General features: G+C 40.3%; 1 protein-coding gene across 1 annotated transcript; it reads right to left on the bottom strand.

The window, feature by feature from the left end:
- Positions 1-9,472: 9,472 nt before the first annotated feature.
- On the bottom strand, positions 9,473-10,362 carry LOC123402873 (leaf-specific thionin DB4-like). Its single transcript, XM_045096832.1, has 3 exons — positions 10,053-10,362; positions 9,890-9,958; positions 9,473-9,795 (listed from the first exon to the last, which is right to left on the bottom strand). Exons 1-3 carry the CDS (start codon positions 10,294-10,296, stop codon positions 9,695-9,697), a joined length of 414 nt encoding a protein of 137 aa, XP_044952767.1. The 5' UTR covers positions 10,297-10,362; the 3' UTR covers positions 9,473-9,694.
- Positions 10,363-19,852: the final 9,490 nt, after the last annotated feature.

A 19,852-nucleotide genomic window follows, 5' to 3' on the forward strand; every position in this document is an offset into this window, starting at 1 on the left:
AGCATGAGCCATGGACATAGCACTATATGTGGAATAGAATATGGTGGTTGTGAAGAAGACAAAAATGAGGAGATTGGTCATCTAAACTTGGGGAAAATAACCCTCGTCAGATGATCCTTGATCATCTAAAATTGTTGGTGTTGTTTACCTAAAGGTTGATGATTTCAAGTACTTAGACTTAGTAAGAAACACCTCTTGCATAATTTTGGTTTAAATAATAAATCTTATTTTTCTAGACAGTAGAAGCTTAATAAGAGTTGAAGTTGGTGAGAAACCAAAAATTAAGCTCATGTTTTTTCTTACCTGGCATCGAGCAAATGTTGTATTTGAAATGTAGTGCACATTATTATTCGAGTGTTGCCGAAATGTGCGAGTGGCCTATGTTTTGCCCGAATGTTAATTCATTTCCGGTCCGGCAAATTTCAGACGCACCATATGTCCACTATTTAGCAATGGTCATGCCGAAATTTTCCGTGAATTTCGTCATGATTAGTGCTAGAAACTAGGACATATGGAGTGCTTGGGAGTGTGAATTCTTTCGATATAGTGTCACGGTTGTTGTTTACACATTTACCACATTAAAACAGAAAATGTCTAACGATGAATATTGGAAGTGTGAATATTGCGGCGACTATCGGGGTATGTGCGACATGCCTCACCTACTATATATACACATGTATAAAATATTCATATTGATCTCGTTATTTAAAAGATTTTGGAGAAGCGGGAGGAACTCCTCCGAACGGAACGCATACGAGCGTTTTAAAGATTAATTTTTGGGATTTTTGTTGGAGCAGGTTATAGATCCGAAAGGAGAATACCAGTTCACCAATTAATGCATGCATGTAATGGATCCGCAAGTTGTAGTAGAAATTATATATACCAAATTGTATATATATATGGGTGTGTTATATAATATGCGCATGCACATATATGGCCCCTCTCGAAATTCTATGATATATGATTGGTCCTACGAGATATCTTATGATATATGCATAACATGTACGATATGTACAAGCGTAAGATATGTTTTAAATGAAAAATAATTAAATAGAAAAAAGAAAATAAAAAGCAAAAATAAACAATAAACCTCAAAACCCAAAATCACCTTAGCCTGTAGTCCCAGATGATGTTACCAACCGGGACTAAAAATACGAGCCACGTGGAAAGGTATTAATCCCGGTTTGTAGCAAACCGGGACTAAAGGGAGAGGCGTCTTTAGTCCCAAGTTAATAGTACCGGTTGATAAACCGGGGCTATAGGCCCTTACCATCCGGGACTATGAACCACCAACAAGACCGAACAATTTTCCATTTCTTATTATATGAAAGTCTTATTGTTTTGATATCTTTTTAGTAGGGACAGCCGTCCATCGCCATTCCGAGCCCCTATTGAAACAACGACATGATAACGAGGGTAGCAGGCTCTCTTTCTTGTTTCACATATGCATTCGTCTCTTAGTACCCCGTTGATTTAGGTTGTATGCTTGTGCATGTTTCACGTATGTATTATTCTCTGTGTTGGACTTCCGCATTTGTCTAGTTGGTAGACACCAAATATTCATGAAGCAAAAAATACCTTAAAACCAAATACCAACGCAAAAAATGCCTGCCTGAATAACATTTTTTTTTACCATACTCACTCGTAGAAATGGAAGTTGCGGGTCCGGCATGAAGCTGCTAGTTCATTCAAGACATGCACCATCTCTTTGTACTTACTTGCATCTCCAAATAAATAATATACAACCACAATATGGGCAGCAATAATGCATGCCAATACACGAAAAAATCGCACGAGAATCACGCAAGACAACCGACTAATTTATTGACTTAATTGTAGGGAACCACCCCACATATGGAAACACGGAAAAAAAGTTTGTTCTTTATTGTTTTTTGCAAAAAAAAAGCTAATTCTATTACTGTACAGATTACACCAATTGCATGTTTGACTCAATTAACCAAAAAAAAGGTAAAGTGACGACCATGACCATGTGATGGCCGTTAAAGCGCCTTTGTTGGTTGTCATATTTCTCCAATCGGCGGCCCATGAAAACTCCAGTCTCTTTTTCTCTCTTTTCTCTCTGGCGATGGCATAGTTGATTCCTATCGGCCATGCTGGAGAAAGATACTTAAACTGGAGATGGTAGAAGTAGATTTTTTTAACGAGCATTGCTCTAGTTTGAACTCGTTGTCGAGCAAGATAAAACAGCCGCTCGTCGTGGCGGTGAACTCTGATGCTAATGTGGAGAAGGACATCCAATGGCCGGCATGTAACTACTCGTAATCTCCTCCAGTCCCCAACCTCTCCGTGTAATACTTGTTGACCATCAATTTTGTTAATAAAGCGAAATGAGTGGGCCTGTGCAGTCTACAATTATAGAATTTGTGGGCGGTGCTTTCAAAAACGGAATAAAAACTAGCTTGTTTACAAGTGATGGCACACGTGTGGTGGTTCCTTGCAATTATTGAAGATCGTAGGCCTAAACTTGTACGGAACCAGCAAATTGTGGGAACTAACATAGATCTTAATAACACAAACAAAAAATCGACACACAACGTAGTTAAGATTCGTCAATTATTTTGTCCATCACATCTTCATGCTAGTCCAGCGTCCAGCAGGATGCACATCAGTAATTGATGGATGTACTAGACTCATTCAATGGCATCATGAGTATTACAACTACATGGGTAATTCGCAAGGATGACTATATGTGGTTTTATCAACGTGCACTACTAGGCATCAGACGGCTGAAATTTTATATCCTATCATACTAATCAAGTGTTGTTGGATTAGGTTAACTAGTCATCAAACCGTGCTTCTGCATTGTTCAGAATTTCATATTACTATGATATAGTCCTTTTTAACATTGTTCAGTAATTGCATACTACTAAGATAATTAAATTTTGTCATATAAAAGAGTCCAAAATATGTACAAAAATATAATATAAAAAAATTTATATTCTGGCTAACAAAAATGTAGTTTCGCCATGATATATTATTCCTCGGATATACATTTACAAAAGGGATTCATGATGATCGAGTCCCCTAATCAAGATGTAGTGGCTCACATGGGTTTGTTTTTTCTCCAAAGATGATGCATATATAAATCATGGAAATATTAAATAAACTGAAATTATCAGAAGAAGTACAACATGTTTTCGAAATATTATTCTACCGACTACTTTTTGTGTGAATGTGTGTTCCATTTTGTGTTCAATTCGTTTATCTAAGATTGTATTGATGTGTCATGCTCGGTGTAAATATAGCACAACCACAATTCGACTTCATTCACATTGAAAAAAATACTTAGACAAAGAAAAACAAACCTATTTCTGCATTTTAGATAATCTCCATCACATCTGTGTGCATTGCTTAGAGCTTACTCTTTAACTAAAGAACATTTAATTGTGAATGTATCTCTCGTGTATCGAATTAAAAAATAGAGTATACCATAATACTTCAAAAACAATTACCAATTAATTTACCATCTAAATGGGCATGGTTGCGAAAAATACACCTATTTGAAATAACAATAAAAATTACGGGGTTTATATTCATATATATTCTTTTGGGCATGCAACTTTATGTATATGTTCTTATTTAATATTTTGTATGGTGCGATTTCCCAACCCATAACGTGGTTACATGGGTCTTTATCATGCATCAACTCTTTATTCCCCATAACGTGGTGCTTGATAAAAAAAAATATGTGTCTTCTTTCATTTTTGAGGGGAACATGCAAAAATATGTGTTTTTCAGGAAATCGGGATACATGCCTTTTTATCCTTGTGACTTGAACGTTGAGTACTATTCATTGTGTGTGCTACTGGAAAACAATTCTGGAAAAATTAGTGTATTGTTTTTTTTATTTTCGAATGGAACATGCACGTGTTTTTTCCATGGTTTAAGGCAGATAGAGGCACGTGTATTTTTAGTGCTTAGAACTTGAACGTGGAGATGGAGGACTCATACATGTACGTGTTGGTTTAGTCCTTCTACATGTACGTGTTGTTGTGTTTTCTATAAAAAAACAGTAATGTAATGTTTCACAAGTCAGATGCCTATTTTTTGTGCCATGGGGTCATCCGCGTTACGTACGTTTTCTTTTTTATCTTGAACGTTAATTCCACAATGCAATGGTGTAATTAATTTTGATGATGTGGATTAATGAGAGATCCTTAAAAGGTGCCTCCAATTAGTAAATACTCCCTCCATCCTAAAATTCTTGTCTTAGGTTTGTCTAAAAATGAATGTATCTAAATATTAAAACCTGACTATGTACATTCATATCTAGACAAATCTAAGACACGAATTTTGGGACGGATGGAGTAAGAGATACTGAGCTTACTTTATAAAGGCTAGTAAAAGGGGTGGGGGCGTCCCAAGTTATTTTTGGATTCACACGCTTAAACTATGGCTAGTTAACGTGATTTGCGAGCTACATAGTTATCTTCCTTCCAAGTATATTATGAAATATCTAGAAAATAAATTAAATTGCTTGCCTTCCCAAGTAAGATATTATGTCATGAGAGACCAGTGACTCACATATACTTTGATTGTGCTTTTAGCAAATAATACACAAATCCTAAGATTTATTAGAGTAAATACCCAACCATAGACATAACTTCCTCTTGGCTCCATATTTAGACCTTATGTGAGAACTTGTCAACCGAGGAACTATCATTTCTGTCACTCCATCCTCCTATTCTAAATTTCGAGTTCTGTTCAACTAGCTACTTGATCAAACTTTAAGTTCATTTATATCTATGATACCTAATTAAAGCTTAGTGGAGAAAACTTTCATGGTAACAACATGATAGCTCATATGTTGATTGTTGAATAGAATATGAAAACACATGGTCGTAATATAAAAGGATTGATTTAGAGGAAACAATATAAAAAAATGTAAAAATTACAATATATCACATAATATATGCATGAATCATTTATATTGATTGGCCAAGGGTACAAATAGATTCACCATGACGACTCTTATAGGAACAAGGAAGAAACATAAATACATAAGTAAGATGCAACATAGGTTTTGATACAACTGGTGGTATCCAATACTATTGAAGATGAAATGGCAATACGACCTTGGCCATAGAAATCATGCATAAGAATGCATGATTAGGCTTCCACGGGTTGAATGGCTGCACCCTCATTACAAAAACTGACGCATGGTCCAGAACTGTCGAGGTGATGACTCCGTGATCCACAATAATGGAGGTGATGACTCCGTGATCCACAATACTGGAGGTGAGCTGAAAGACAACACCGTTGCTGGCTACTGCAACCCTTACTTCGTGGATTGAATAGTGTATTGCTGGTAATAGACCCATTACCCAACTAATCACTACACGCAGTAATTGAACACTAGTTACATGCACTGGCAAAAACAACCTTATGTTTACTAAATAACCCTTTTGTTTTCATCTCTTTCTTGCCACCGTGCAGTCAATAATCTTCTGCATACTAAATAATGGTCATAGGTAAGTAATACTTGTGGAACTTTTATATCCATAGACTATTTCATACATAATTTAAATAATGGTCATATGTTGCTGGTTAATGTCTGATTTTCTAGCCTATTTCCCTATTTTATATTCGTATTTTTCTTTTAGTAGATAATAGATGCATATATAGGTTAGAGTAATATATCAAATTTACATGCCAACCCGCTGGTCCAGACCATACAGGGACCATCTCAAAAATTCAGAGCCCATGCTCAGATCACTAATAACTTCAAAGAAATTATGAACCACCAGCTAGCCGAAACTATTTTGCATTTTTATTATATGGAAGTCTTATTGCTTAGATCTTTTAGTAGGACGCAGCCTCCCATCCCTGTTGAAACACCAACATGATAAGGAGCCTAGAAAGTTGGCTTGCATGTTTCACGTATGCATTCGTCTCTTAGTACGCTTGTTGATCTAGATTTTATGTCTGTGCGTGTTTCACGTTTTTATTTGTCTCTTTGTAGGACTCCAACATTTGTCTACTTGCTAGAATCAAAGCATTCATAAAGAAACAAATATCTTAAACCCAAATACCAACGCAAAAAATGCGAAAAGATGCCCGAATAACATTTTTCTTTTAAAGTTACCAATCTTACTGGTAGAAATGTATGTTGCGGTCCTGCATAAAGCTGCTATTAAATTGATGACATGGACCATCACTTTTAACTTACTTTCATATATAAATCAATAATATACAATCATAGTATGGGCAGCAATAATGCATGCCAATAGACGCCAAACTCATACGTGAATCAGGCAAGACTATTGATTACATTTTAGGGAGCCACCACATATGTGGCATCACCCCTAGAAAAGGTTGTTCTTCCATTTTTTAACAAAAAAGTACCATGTGCAAATTCTATATCTTTGTAAATTACACTAAGTACCTATTGTACTCAATTAATCAAAATACAACAAAAGAGGCGACGTCGACCATGTGATGGCGATTAACTTGCCTTTGATTGTTGTCATCTTTCTCCAATCGGCAACCAATGCAAATTCCATTCTCTCTTCTCTCTTTTCTCTCTAGCGATGGCATAGTGGATTCCTATCGTCCATGGATGAGAAGGCAGCAACGCCATTTCTTCAAATGGAGAAGTCAGAGGTAGTTTTTTAAACAAGCATTGAACCCGCTCTTGGACAGGATAATGCAGCTGCTCGTCATGGTGGTGTACTCTGATGCGCCTTCAGTCCCAACCTGTCCATGCAGTCTTTGTTGACCTTGAATTTGGTCAATAAAGTAAAACGAGTGACCAAATCATATAGGAGTGCCTCGTCACCTCATCCTTTATAGTAGTAGAATGCAGTGCATACTAATTATTAATTCATGGCTGAGCTGGTTACTGAGATTTATAAATGATTACTTAATTAGATTTTAAAATGGTGACTTAAACTAGTAAAAGGTGATTTAGATTTGAGTGTTTGTATCTGGCTTGCCAAGCTCTTGACTTAATTAATAGCATTAAACTATCGTCATGAAGTAGGACAGTAAAATTTCATATCTAGGACCTAGCTCTAAGTGCAACTTCGGTACTTCAGTGTACGCACCAGCTATGAATGATGACTCAACCTAAGTATAAATATGTTTTGTAATAACTACTAAGCAACAAATATTTCCAAGTCACGTTGCCCCTCCCGCGCTAGAGAAGGCAAAACACCACACTATAGTTAGTATATCAGCAGTAATTATTCTGACCAACTCACAAATTCCTTGATGACCAATCCGCCAGAGCATCTTTAGCAGACCCCATATATCAGCGAGCCAAAAAGTCCTTTATAGTTTATGGGAAAACGGCTTCTCGGTCCTCGTCCGCCACCGACCCGTAAATCTGTTATTTGCATTTTAATTTGGAGCATGAAAACACATATTTTGTTTGCTTCTTTATTTTCTGCAAAGACATTGGATACGTAATGATTTACCAAATCTCTGAGGAACGGAAAGAAGGATATAAACCGTCGTTATTGCATTTTAAGAATACGCATTCGAGGTGTTGTCGCATACTAGCTAGATGTGAGCCGCAACACTGTCTCTGTGCAGTCGTCGCACTGTATGAGCGACATCGGCAAGCCGGCGAGCCGCTGCACGAGCATCGAGCCTGGTCGACGGTCGGCCGAGGCCTTGCCGACAAACCAATGATGACGACTAGAGGACGATCCAGTACCTGCATGCGGCGTTGACGCTTTTCCAGGACTCTGCGGAGTGCTCCGCGAGCAATCCATGGCTTGGCGCAGCCGCTGGTGTCCGGGAATGTCAGATCCCACAGGCACGACAAACAGTCGCCGATATGCAACTTTTCGACCGGCCGAGGCAGCAAGAAGGGGTACGGGTCAATCCCGGGCCTATGGCAACCCGCCAGCGTGATCCCGACGGCTGGTATGGCAGGAGTCATAGGCGACAGCCCGACGACGATGGGGTGGGGGAAAAGCCTGGGCTGAAATTTCCCGCCTGTCAACCGCACCCGATATATACAGGGCACTAATGGGGTCAAGGGGAGAACCTGCGTTTTCACGGGTTGGGGTGGGAATTTTGCCGCGCCCCGCAAAAATATTTACAAGGCTGACGCGTTTGAGGGGTCTTATCGGGTAACTTTTTCCGCATGGACTCGTATTTTTACGGTTGTTTTACAGGTCGGGGGCACTTTTATTCTTGTCTCTCACATCTCTATCATCCCTTTGTGGCAAGAAAAAAAATCTATCGTCTCTATTGTCTATTCGGGATCTGCTAAGGATGCTTTTATTCTGGATATGCTAGGGATGCTTTTCCTCGGGATGTGCTAGGGATGCTTTTACAAGTGATTGCGCTGTCGGCCCTGACGGCGTAACTTATTTATCCTTGCCTGTTGTATACTCGTGTACCACGAGTATTCAAGCATCCCTATTGTACAGACCCATGCATCCGCCATGTTGCATATGAACAGCCCATCATTTACTAACTTAGATTTAGTACAAAGTTAATTCACTTATTTTAAGAAGTAGTGGTACTTTTTAAAAATAATAGAGGAGTGAATCTTTCACAAAAATATCCCATTAAGTAAATCATGACCCACGGACCACGGGAGCTACCCAAGTAGTACTCCATTTTACCATTAACTACTGCATGAAACTTTAATCAAAAGAGGAAATCACATCCAAATAATACCTTTTGTTGAAGGGGCTGAGACAAGCATCATTACCTAGGTGTACAAATGGCCTTTTGTTGAAGTTTTTTCTTAAGTATTATCATAGATACGTCCAGTGAACAAGAAACAAACTATGACTATTATTAGGGCTGGTTTGTGCATAGAACTATCTCCAGTAACTAATCTTGATCAGTTTTGTGACCGAAACACAGTCGAGGTCACTGTGCTTTTTATTTGGAGTATTACTTAAAGTGACTGTATGAACATACTCTCATTTTCATTTGGTTTGTAGTCCAAATCCATATCTCCCTTTTACAAGGCCACAAATATGAGGGCGCACAAGTCTATAATGTTAGATTCAAGATGCTGAAAAGGAAATACAATCGACACAAAAATATAGCTGGATATACCATTATTGTGTGACGATTTGGGTCATCGCCAAACAATGTATAGAAATTCCCTAGAACACTAGAATTTTTCAAATTTTAAGGGGCAATTTGGTGGTTATATACGCTCGTCGTGGCCTAACGAGTTAGCAATCAAAGTTATATGTCTCCACCGACCGCCCCTCCTCCCTTAGTGATCATAGTTGTCCTAAAATACGCAAAACATGTTGGTGATTACCATTAATTTCCTGCTAGCAACATTCTGTTCGACTAGCCAATTGACGGCCCTTTGAGTTCCTTTATATCGTGTAACGCCTAATTAATATTTAGTGGAGAAAAAACTTTCACGGTAAAAACATGATAGCTCATATGTTCAAAGGTAAATATAATCTCAAAATGTTGGGACTTAATATAAAACGATTGATATACATGAAACAACATCGGAAAATTTGAAAATTGTAGTGTATCACATAATATATCCATGGAACTTTTATATTAAGCCAAGGGTACAAATAGATTCATCGTGGCGACTCTTATTGGAACAAGGGAAAAAGACAAATACATAAGTAAGATGATACATTGGCTTCCATACAGCTGATGGTATCAAGATTATTCAAGACAAAATGACTATACGACCTTGGCCATAGAAATCATGCACAAGAAGGCATGATTAGGCTTCAACAGACTGAATGACTGCACCATCATTACAGAAACGGGCACATGCGTTGCTGCAGAGTCCCATGTCGAATTTCATCTCTTGGCCACGGAAAACTGTTACAAAATAGTTGACGTTATGTATGTCTAAAACACAAATGTTTTCTATGAGATGAATAAAAAATATAAAAATGTGGTAAATTAAAATTACCATTGTCCATGTTGTCACAGACAGAATTCCTGCATCCAATGGTGCAGTACTGAGTGACATCTGGTTCACCTGCCAAAGTAATTTGAACAATAAGTATGTAAATAATTTCATGTTAGCAGGTCATTATGAACAAGTTGAAAAGAATAACAATGATATCTCTTACCGGATTCAGGGATAAGATTCAGTTTAGGATAGTCACTAGGGCATTTTGGACCACTTATGATTTTACAACGACAAGCACCTGCGCAGACTGGACGGGAACCACCCGCGAAACGGCAAGTGTTGTAGCAGTTTCTAGCTAACGTGTCCTTGCAGCAACTTTTTCCCTCCACCTGGACCTGCTCCAGAACTAAACCCAGTATGAGAACACAAATGACCACACTCTTAATACTCTTGCTGGGTGCCATGGTTGGCTTCTTGGCTTTAATTTCTCCAGAAGAATGAGAAATGGCTATGTTGGATTGATGGAAATCCTAGAACACGAGGCTCCTATTTATAGAGGGAAAGTAGTGTGTTGGTACCACTCAGTTTCTGCCGCTGCAAATATCTCTCTCACTCAACCACTATTTCGCAGTAATAGGAAGTCACATGGGTTTGGTCTCTTGTATCCACAGCAGGAGGGTCAGATATTTATGAATTCATGGCGGATGATAGCTAATAATCTAGCGTGACAGATCACCAGCGTTGCTAAGTGTCTGAATGATGCCGCAGCCGCAGGTGCAGTAGTTTTAGTTCAGTTTCGTCAGTTAGAGACTTTCTCTCGTTTCTGTTAGTCAGCGCCTGAGGACGTGGTGTGTGCGCTCCCGAGGCCTTAGATCACGGCACGAGCTCGCCCTTGATCGTGGGATGGCATGATCCAGTAGAGGGGGTAGCTCCTGATCCGTTTTTCCCGTTCAACAAGTGAATAAGAAGAAGAAACAGAAAAGCAGCAAGTTAGGCTGCGCAAAACCTCATTGTCTACCTCCCGCTCCTCTCGCCATAGCCGTAGCTAAGTCACTCCGGCTCGACAGAGAGCGTTAGTGCTGACAGCCGAGTTGGCGAGTTAGATTTGTAAATGATGACTTAATTAGATTTGTAAATGATGACTTCCAATTTTTCTAAATGGTGATTTATATTTGAGTGTTTGCATCTGGCTTGCCAAGCTGGTGGCTTAATTAAATTTTATTGTTGCATCTCGCTTGACAAACATATGAAAGAGGGATTAAAGTTTTCCAAACTTAGACACCTTATTTTATGCAAGGCTTACATTAAAAATGCAAGGTTGGCGGCGACCGCCTTCCTCCACTCGAGGTCTTCGAGCTCCTCGGCGTGACGTCGGCGCTCCGCCTCGTCGCGCATGCTCCGCTCGGTGATGACAACTGCAACGACGTCGACGTCGGCGACGTAGTCTTCCGGCCCGACGACTCCGTGATGGCATCATAGGATGGCAATACATCATTCGACATATGGAAATACATCACTACTAGAGTGGACCGCTGAATATAGATGGGGGAAGGTGATGGAGGTGTTGGTGAAGATGACGGAGGTGTTGGTGTAGATCGTCGTCACATGATGATGTCCCGGGCGGCGTTCCGGCGCCGCAGGGAGAGAGTGGGGAGAGCCCCCCTTCTTCTTCTTCTTCCTTGACCTCCTCCCTAGATGGGAGAAGGGTTTCCCCTCTCGTCCATGGTCTCCATGGCGGCGGAGGGGCGAGAGCCCCTCCGAGATTGGATCTCTCTCTCTGTGTCCTTCTGTTTTTACGCTGCCAGATTCTGACTTTCACCGTTTCTGGAATTCCTAGAGACCGTAACTCCGATTGGGCTGAAATTTTAAAGCGATTTTTTTCCGGATGTTAGATTTCTTGCGGCGAAAGAAGGGCCCCAACCGCCTTAGGGATTGGTCACAAGCCGGACAGCCGCGTCATCCCCCTAGGGCGCGCATAGGTGGCTTGTGACCTCCTCGGGCATCATTTCGCGTAGATTCTTCTTCCCAAAAATCATAAATATTCCAGAAAAATACCCGTAGGGTTTTTATTGCGTTTAGACTTCGTTTGGTATGGATAATCTGGGAAACAAAAAACATGCAACAAACATGAACTGGCACTGCGCACTGGATCAATATGTTAGTCCCGAAAATAGTATAAAAAGTTGCCAAAAGTATATGAAAGTTGTAGAATATTGGCATGAAACAATAAAAAATTATAGATACGACGGAGACGTATCAGCATCCCCAAGCTTAATTCCTGCTCGTCCTCGAGTAGGTAAATGATAAAAAAGATAATTTTTGATGTGGAATGCTACCTAGCATAATCTTGATCATATAATCTAATCATGGCATGAATACGGAAACACGAGTGATTCGAAGCAATAGTCTATCACTTTACATAAAGACAATAATATTTCAAGCATACTAACAAAGCAATCATGTCTTCTCAAAATATCATGGTCAAAGAAAGTTATCCCTACAAAATCGTATAGTCTGGCTATGCTCTATCTTCCCCACACAACGTATTTAAATCATGCGCAACCCCCATTTTAGCCAAGCAATTGTTTCATACTTTAGTGCTCTCAAACTTTTTCAACTTTCACGCAATACATGAGCGTGAGCCATGGACATAGCACTATATGTGGAATAGAATATGGTGGTTGTGAAGAAGACAAAAATGAGAAGATTGTCTCACATCAACTAGGCGTATCAACGGGCTATGGAGATGCATATCAATAGATATCAATGTGATTGAGTAGGGATTGCCATGCAACAGATGCACAAGAGCTATAAGTGTATGAAAGCTCAAAAGGGAACTAGTGAGTGTCGATCCAACTCGCTTGCTCACGAAAACCTAGGGCAATTTGAGGAAGCCCATCATTGAAATATACAGCCGATTTCTATAATGAAAATTTCCCACTAGTATATGAAAGTGACAACATAGGAGACTCTCTATCATGAAGATCACGGTGCTACTTTGAAGCAGAAGTGTGGTAAAGGATAGTAGCATTGCCCTTCTCTCTTTTCTCTCTTTTTTTACAATTATTTTTATTATTTTCTCTTTTTTTTTGGTGGGCTTCTTTGGCCTTTTTTTTATTTGGGCTTCATTGGCCTCTTTTATTACTTCCTCACATGGGACAATGCTCTAATAATGATGATCATCACACTTTTATTTACTTACAACTTGATATTTAGAACATAATAAGAGTCTATATGAATGCCTCTGGCGGTGTACCGGAATGTGCAATCATCTAGCGTAGCAATGACATCAAAAAATGGACAAACCATGAAAACATCATGCTAGCTATCTTACGATCATGCAAAGCAATATCACAATGATGGTGCTTGTCATAATAAACGGAAGGATGGAAGTTGCATGGCAATATTTCTCGGAATGGGTATGGAAAACTCATAATAGGTAGGTATGGTGGCTGTTTTGAGGAAGGATATATGGTGGGTGTAATGCACCCGCGAAAGTTGCGTGGTACTAGAGAGGCTAGCAATGGTGGAAGGATGAGAGTGCATATAATCCATGGACTCAACATTAGTCATTCAGAACTCACATACTTATTGCAAAAGTCTATTAGTCATCGAAACAAGGTACTACATGCATGCTCCTAGGGGAAGGGTTGGTCGGAGTTAACCATCGCGCGATCCCGACCTCCACAAAAAGGATGACAATCAATAAGTAAATCATGCTCCGACTTCATCACATAACGGTTCACCATACGTGCATGCTACGGAAATCACAAACCTTAAGACAAGTATTTCTGCGAATACACAATTACTCAATAGCATGACTCTAATGTCACATCTTCATGTCGCAAAACTATTGCAAGAAATCAACATATCATATACAGTGATCTACAAGTTTTATGTAGGATTTTTGACTAACCATGTGAATGACCAACTCCTGTTAACTCTCTAAATAGGTATAAGTGAAGCATGAGAGTTTAGTTATTTCTACAGAAGATATGCCCCGCTCTAACAAATATAAGTGAAGCAAAAGAGCATTCTACAAATGGTGGTTTTCTATGTGTAGGGAAACAGACAATCCAAATTTCAAATGATATAAGTGAAGCACATGAAGCATTCTATAAAGCCATACTCAAAACATATAAGTGAAGTGCAAAGAGCATTCTATAAATCAACCAAGGACTATCTCATACCAGCATGGTGCATAAAATAAAAAGGAAAAATAAACACAAAAGACGTTCCAAGGATTTGCACATATCATGTGACGAATAAAAATATATCTCCGAGTAAAATTACCGTTAGATTGTAGACGAAAGAGGGATGCCTTCCGGGGCATCCCCAAGCTTAGACACTTGAGTCTTCCTTGAATATTACCTTGGGGAGCCTCGGGCATCCCCAAGCTTAGGCTCTTGCCTCTCCTTATTCCTTCATCCATCATGGTCTCACCCAAAACTTGAAAACTTCAATTACACAAAACTCTACAAAACCTTCGTGAGATCCGTTAGTGTAATAAAGTAAATCACCACTTTAAGTACTGTTGTGAAGTCATTCCAAATTCATATTAGCATTACATATACTGTAATCCAACTTCACCATGGTTCATACCCCCCGATACTACCCATAGATTCATCAAAATAAGAGAACAATGCATAGAAAACAGAATATGTCAAAAATAGAACAGTCTGTAGTAATATGAACGTATACCACACTTATGATACTCCAAAAATTCTGAAACAACTATGGTAATTAAGGCAACTTGTATATCAATCAACAGTAAAAAGAATCAACTCAATATCATTCTCTATATAGAAATAAGAAATGATTTCGTGATTGCAAAGTTTCTGTCTTTTTCAGCATGATCAAACAACTATCACCCAAACTAATCATAAAGGCTTTACTTGGCACATTATTTTCATAATACAATGGAATTTCACAAGGGGATAATTATTTTTGCGAGAAGCTTCCATGAAAAATTCTACATTGTTTCCATGAGCATGAACACAAGTGTTTCAAGGTCGACCCTCACTTCCGCAATGCATCACCTTTCAATCAATTCTCTTTTTGTTTTTAAAATAAATAAAAGCAGTCAACAGAACTAAATGACTCTCTAAAACTTTGGGGATGTCTCCCAGGCAGGGCTTTCTTTAATGCCATTATGCTAGGTATAAGGTGCTCAAGAAATGGATCCACCCGGATCCCAAGGTATATCAAAGCCAATTTTAATTAACAATGTTTTGTAATTTAGTAGTGAGCACAAGGTAACATATATCATGCAATGACAAAGTCTAACTCTCTTCCTATGCATTGGCATGTCATAATACAATAATTCATGCACATCAAGTAAAGGCCAATACATAGCATAAGCAGTTTCTTGCAGTTTTATCGTATTTTTTTTGACCGGCTACTGTAGGGAAAACCCCCCACATCCATTTTCCTTGATTCCCATCTATGAGAGCTATATGTACAAGAGGAGATTTAGAATGTACAAGGGGAAGTAGAGCAAAGGATTACAAACCTCAAGGAGGCAACAAGGAAATCCATCTAAGGAGATCATCCCTGAAACTAGCCTTAATTCTATGAGCTAACAGATAAATGTCATGAATGAATCCAGATCTCCATTTTCTGAACTTGGGCTGCTCCTGGTTGAAGACTTTTGCATTCCTAATAGTCCAGATGTTCCAAAAAGCGGTGAAACCCACCTCAGGAAAGAAAGGGTTATGAAAGTCCTTTCTAGCCACAACAACAGCACTCCACATAGATGAACCCTTCCATGTGATCTGCAGGTAATTCCAGACCCTGATACTGAAAAGACAGTTGAAGAATAGATGATCTCTGTCTTCCTTGACTCAAGCATGGCATAGAACACAAAGGTTAGAATCAGAGACCTTCCAGTGACGCCGTTCCAGCATGTCTTGAGTGTTCAGCCTGTCCATGATGAGCATCCACGCAAACATCTTAATCTTCATAGTACAGCAGCTTCTCCAGATCCAGTTGAGTAAAGGGTTTGGTATAATACTGCTATGAATATGAGCATAGTATCTCTTGGCTGTGTAGACCTAAGCATCCTTTCCCCATACCCATCTGTCAGAGGCCTGATGATTGAGGTCCAGGTCCAGAAGCAAAGATTGGATGGAAAGCAGTTCCTGATAAGCTTGAGCAGACAGTGGTAAGTGAAACATGGAGAGCATGCTGTCATCATAAAAAGCAGTAAAGACCTCTTGAGTTGTGTAGAAAGGATTAGCCACAAAGGAGAACAGTCTTTGGAATCTGGCCGCCAGTGGCATAATGGAGTTGCCAATCAACCAAGAGTCAGACCAAAACAGGAAGGAATCACCCCTGTTCGGTAGAACATATTATGTAACTGATCTGAATTTGTCAAGCCGTTTACAGATATCCTTCCACCAACGGAACCACAAAGTGCAGTGCCCTGAGGAACAGTGTTATGATAATAAGTGTTCCAAATCATATGAACCCAAGGGATATCAACATGATTGAGGAATTTATCAACATGTTTGAGTAGGAGTGCTTCATTCTGGACAGCTAAATTCATAATCCCTAGCCCCCCTTTATTTTTAGGCCTGCACACCAGAGGCCAAGCAGCAAGAGAGGGTGCATGATCATTCCCATTTCTTCTCCACAGACATTGCCTTTGAATCCTCTCCAATTGATTCAGAATACCTGGTGGGATATCCAGACTGCATAGAAAGAAGAGAGGTATAGAAGACAGGGCTGAATTTAAATACTGCAGCCTTCCCCCTTGAGCAAGAAAAGAGGAACTAACACTGAGTCTTCTTTCCATGTTATCAACCAGAGGCATGAGATCAATGATTGTTGGTTTAGTTGTCCCACCAGGCAGGCCAAGATATGTGAAGGGTAAAGGTCCCACTCTGCAACCAATGGAGTCTGCCAGATCCTGTAGATGTTGAGGAGGAGTGTTGACAGGTAGAAGTGCAGATTTGTGGTAATTGACCTGTAATCCACTGGACTGGGAGAACAGTAAGAGCATTTTCTTGAACTATAACAACTGGGATTTATCAGCAGGTAGGATGATAAGAGTATCATCAGCATATTGCACTATAGGGTAATCCTTATCATGACAAGGTATAGGCAGCTGTATCAGGCCCTCCACCAGCAGTTGGTTAACCAGAGTTTGTAGAAAATCATCAGCAATAGCAAAAAGCAGTGGAGACATAGGATCTCCCTGCTTGACACCTTTCTTGCACATGAACTTCTTTCCAGGCACACCATTGATCAGCACTGAAGATGATCCAGAAGTTAGTAGCTGCCTAACCCAAAGGATCCATCTGTCATTGAAGCCCTTGTGCTTAAGAATCTGGAAGATGAACTCATGCTCCACAGAATCAAATGCCTTTTCAAAGTCCAGCTTAATAATAACTATAGGCTTCTTGGATTGATGACATTGGTGCAGGTACTCTAGAGTCCATCCCACACAATCCTGGATGGTCCTAGATTTGATAAAACTATATTGATTCTTGTGAAGACACTTCACAATCTGCAACTGTAGCCTGTTAGCAAGCATTTTTGACAGAAATTTGAGACCCATACCAGTAAGTGATATTGGTCTGTAGTCTCCCACATGTTCAGGTGATCTCTTCTTTGGAATGAGTGTAATATAGGATGAGTTCATGTTTACAAGCTGGGCCTGTCCAGCATGGAAATCGGCAGAAAGTTGATAAAACTCAGGGGAGATAATGTGCCAGCATTTCTTGAAAAAAGACCATTGAAACCATCAGGCCCTGGAGCTTTGTCAATGGGCATATCCTACACAGTCTTGTCCATTTCAGACTTGGAAAAAGGTTCTGTGAGAATGTCTAGACCCTCCACCTCATTCAGCATGGATTGTAAATCAAATGCCATGTTAATTCCAACAGAAGTTCCCATTCTATCCTTGAAAGATGCCCAAAAACATGCAGCAATTTGATCATGATCAGAGATGGTAGAACCATCATTTAGCTTGAGAGATGCAATGGAATTCCTCCTATATCTCTCAGTGTCCATAGCATGGAAGAACTTAGTGTTTTCCTCACCAACCTTAACAAAGCTGATAGTGGCTCTCTTCTTCCAGTACAAGCACTGAAGATGCAGAAGATGTTCCTAATGTAATTTGACAATTTTCCTGAAGGTAGCTTCTGGTCTGAAAAGTGACCTCAACTCCTCAAGCTCATCCAAACATAGCACCACTTGATTACATCTGGAAATAAAAGTTTTTAACTGTGACAGGGACGTCTGCCATTTCTTCAAAGCCTGCCGAAGATGCTTCATCTTATCCATAATAACAACAGAAATGTGTGTCTTTCTTGAAGGAATGAGCCAGGATTGCTGTACACATTCCATGAAGCCCTACATTTCAACCCCGTAGTTTTCAAAGCGAAATAGGTTGCATTTAGGGATGGAAGTGTTAACAGTGACTACACAGGGAACATGATCAGAAGCAATCTTTGCCAGGGGTAGCACTTGAGTAAGAGGATATGAGGAGATCCAGTTGGTTGATGTAAGAAACCAGTCAAGCTGCTCCAGAAGAGGGCAATCTTGCATATTGGACCAAGTGTAAGATCTGCCTTTAATGGGAAGTTCCAGCAATCCCAGATGCCCAATAATTTCATTGAAGATGAACATGTCATTCACATCAGCCCCAGGAAGGTTTCTGTTGTCAGGAGATCTAATAAAATTAAAATCTCCAAGAAGCAACCAATTAGCCCCAGTGGGAATATCAAGATTGTAAAGCCAGCTCACAAAAAGATCTCGGGCCTCTCCATGACATGGCCCATCGACATTAACTGATGTCCATGATTCACCTATGTGATTTGACGTAAAGGAGATGATCAATCCATATGGTGTGCATTCCACTAATTGACCAGTAAGAATGGAATAGTTCCAAAGGGTGATAAGCCCTCCTGATGCACCCCTGGAAGGAGAGTAAGCAAACTGATCAAAGTGTTTGGGGCAGAAACCTTTAACTGCACGAAAGTCAATGGACTGCATTTTTGTTTCCTGCAAGCAGACCACAGCCTCTAGGCTCTCATCAGTCTTGTTACGGATCGCCCGCTGTCTATGATCCGAATTTAGGCCACGCACATTCCAACACAGCACACACCAACTTCTAGTGGAACGACTATCCATTGCAGATCACATATATAGCAAAAGCATGGTATGTAATAGCCAGTGCAACCAAGGTTCAGAAAGCCAAAAGACAGCGCAAGCAGAAGTTTGACACTACATAGAACCAGTACAGTAACAGATAAACATAGATGGATTAAACATCAGAAGACGATGGCGCAGAATCAGCAGGATCTTCCATAAGTCGATCCACCGTGAGCTTCTCAGTGGCTATGTCGAGTGACTGTCCCACCTCCTGAATCACTGGGATAGGAGTGGCAGGAGGTACTTGAAGCTCCTCCGTCTCCTGTGATGTAGAGGACATTGGCTTGGCCTTGGGCTTCCTCTTCTTGGGGACATGCGCAGGCAGCTCTTGCAGGATTGGCTTGAAGCCGTCTCGTTTGATGGAGCTGCGAGTACACCGACGGACCGAGGAGTCAACAACTGGAGTGGCCTTCTTGCGGGTCCCCTTCTTGGATGGAGCAAGAGAGCGAAAAGATAAGTCTTCTGATGATGAAGAAGGACTAAGAGGGATTACCTCCTGCAGTGGGAGAGATGCACCAGCAGGCTCCGATAGAGAAGGTCCTGGAGCGTCAGTGTCGAAAGCCACGTCCCAGGATCGCTTGGGGATCATAATGGGCTCTAGAAGTGGCATCTGTAGTGGACGAGGTACGTGCATAGCAGCAGCAGCCCCCATAAGAGCATCAAAGGAGCGTGCCCAGGACATTAGAGGCGGCAGAGGTGGCCCATACATAACCCTAGCAGCCCCAACAAAGATGTTGCCAGTCTGAATGGGTGGGGGGGTTGTAGAGAACAATTGCGAGAGGATTGTCATCATGCACCTCTTCCAGAACAAGCACATCATCCTCTGGCTCAGCATCATTGTCCGGGGCAGCCATTGGTATG

This window comes from Hordeum vulgare, chromosome 6H, assembly GCF_904849725.1.
Source record: "Hordeum vulgare subsp. vulgare chromosome 6H, MorexV3_pseudomolecules_assembly, whole genome shotgun sequence".
NCBI classification, from domain to species: Eukaryota; Viridiplantae; Streptophyta; class Magnoliopsida; order Poales; family Poaceae; genus Hordeum; species Hordeum vulgare.

Coding starts and splice junctions, on each gene's coding strand:
- LOC123402873 (XM_045096832.1), bottom strand. CDS start 10,296: ATGGCACCCAGCAAGAGTATTAAGAGTGTGGTCATTTGTGTTCTCATA. Junction 9,959..10,052: donor GAATCTTATCCCTGAATCCG/GTAAGAGATATC, acceptor TTACTTTGGCAG/GTGAACCAGATGTCACTCAG. Junction 9,796..9,889: donor CTGTGACAACATGGACAATG/GTAATTTTAATT, acceptor ATTTTGTAACAG/TTTTCCGTGGCCAAGAGATG.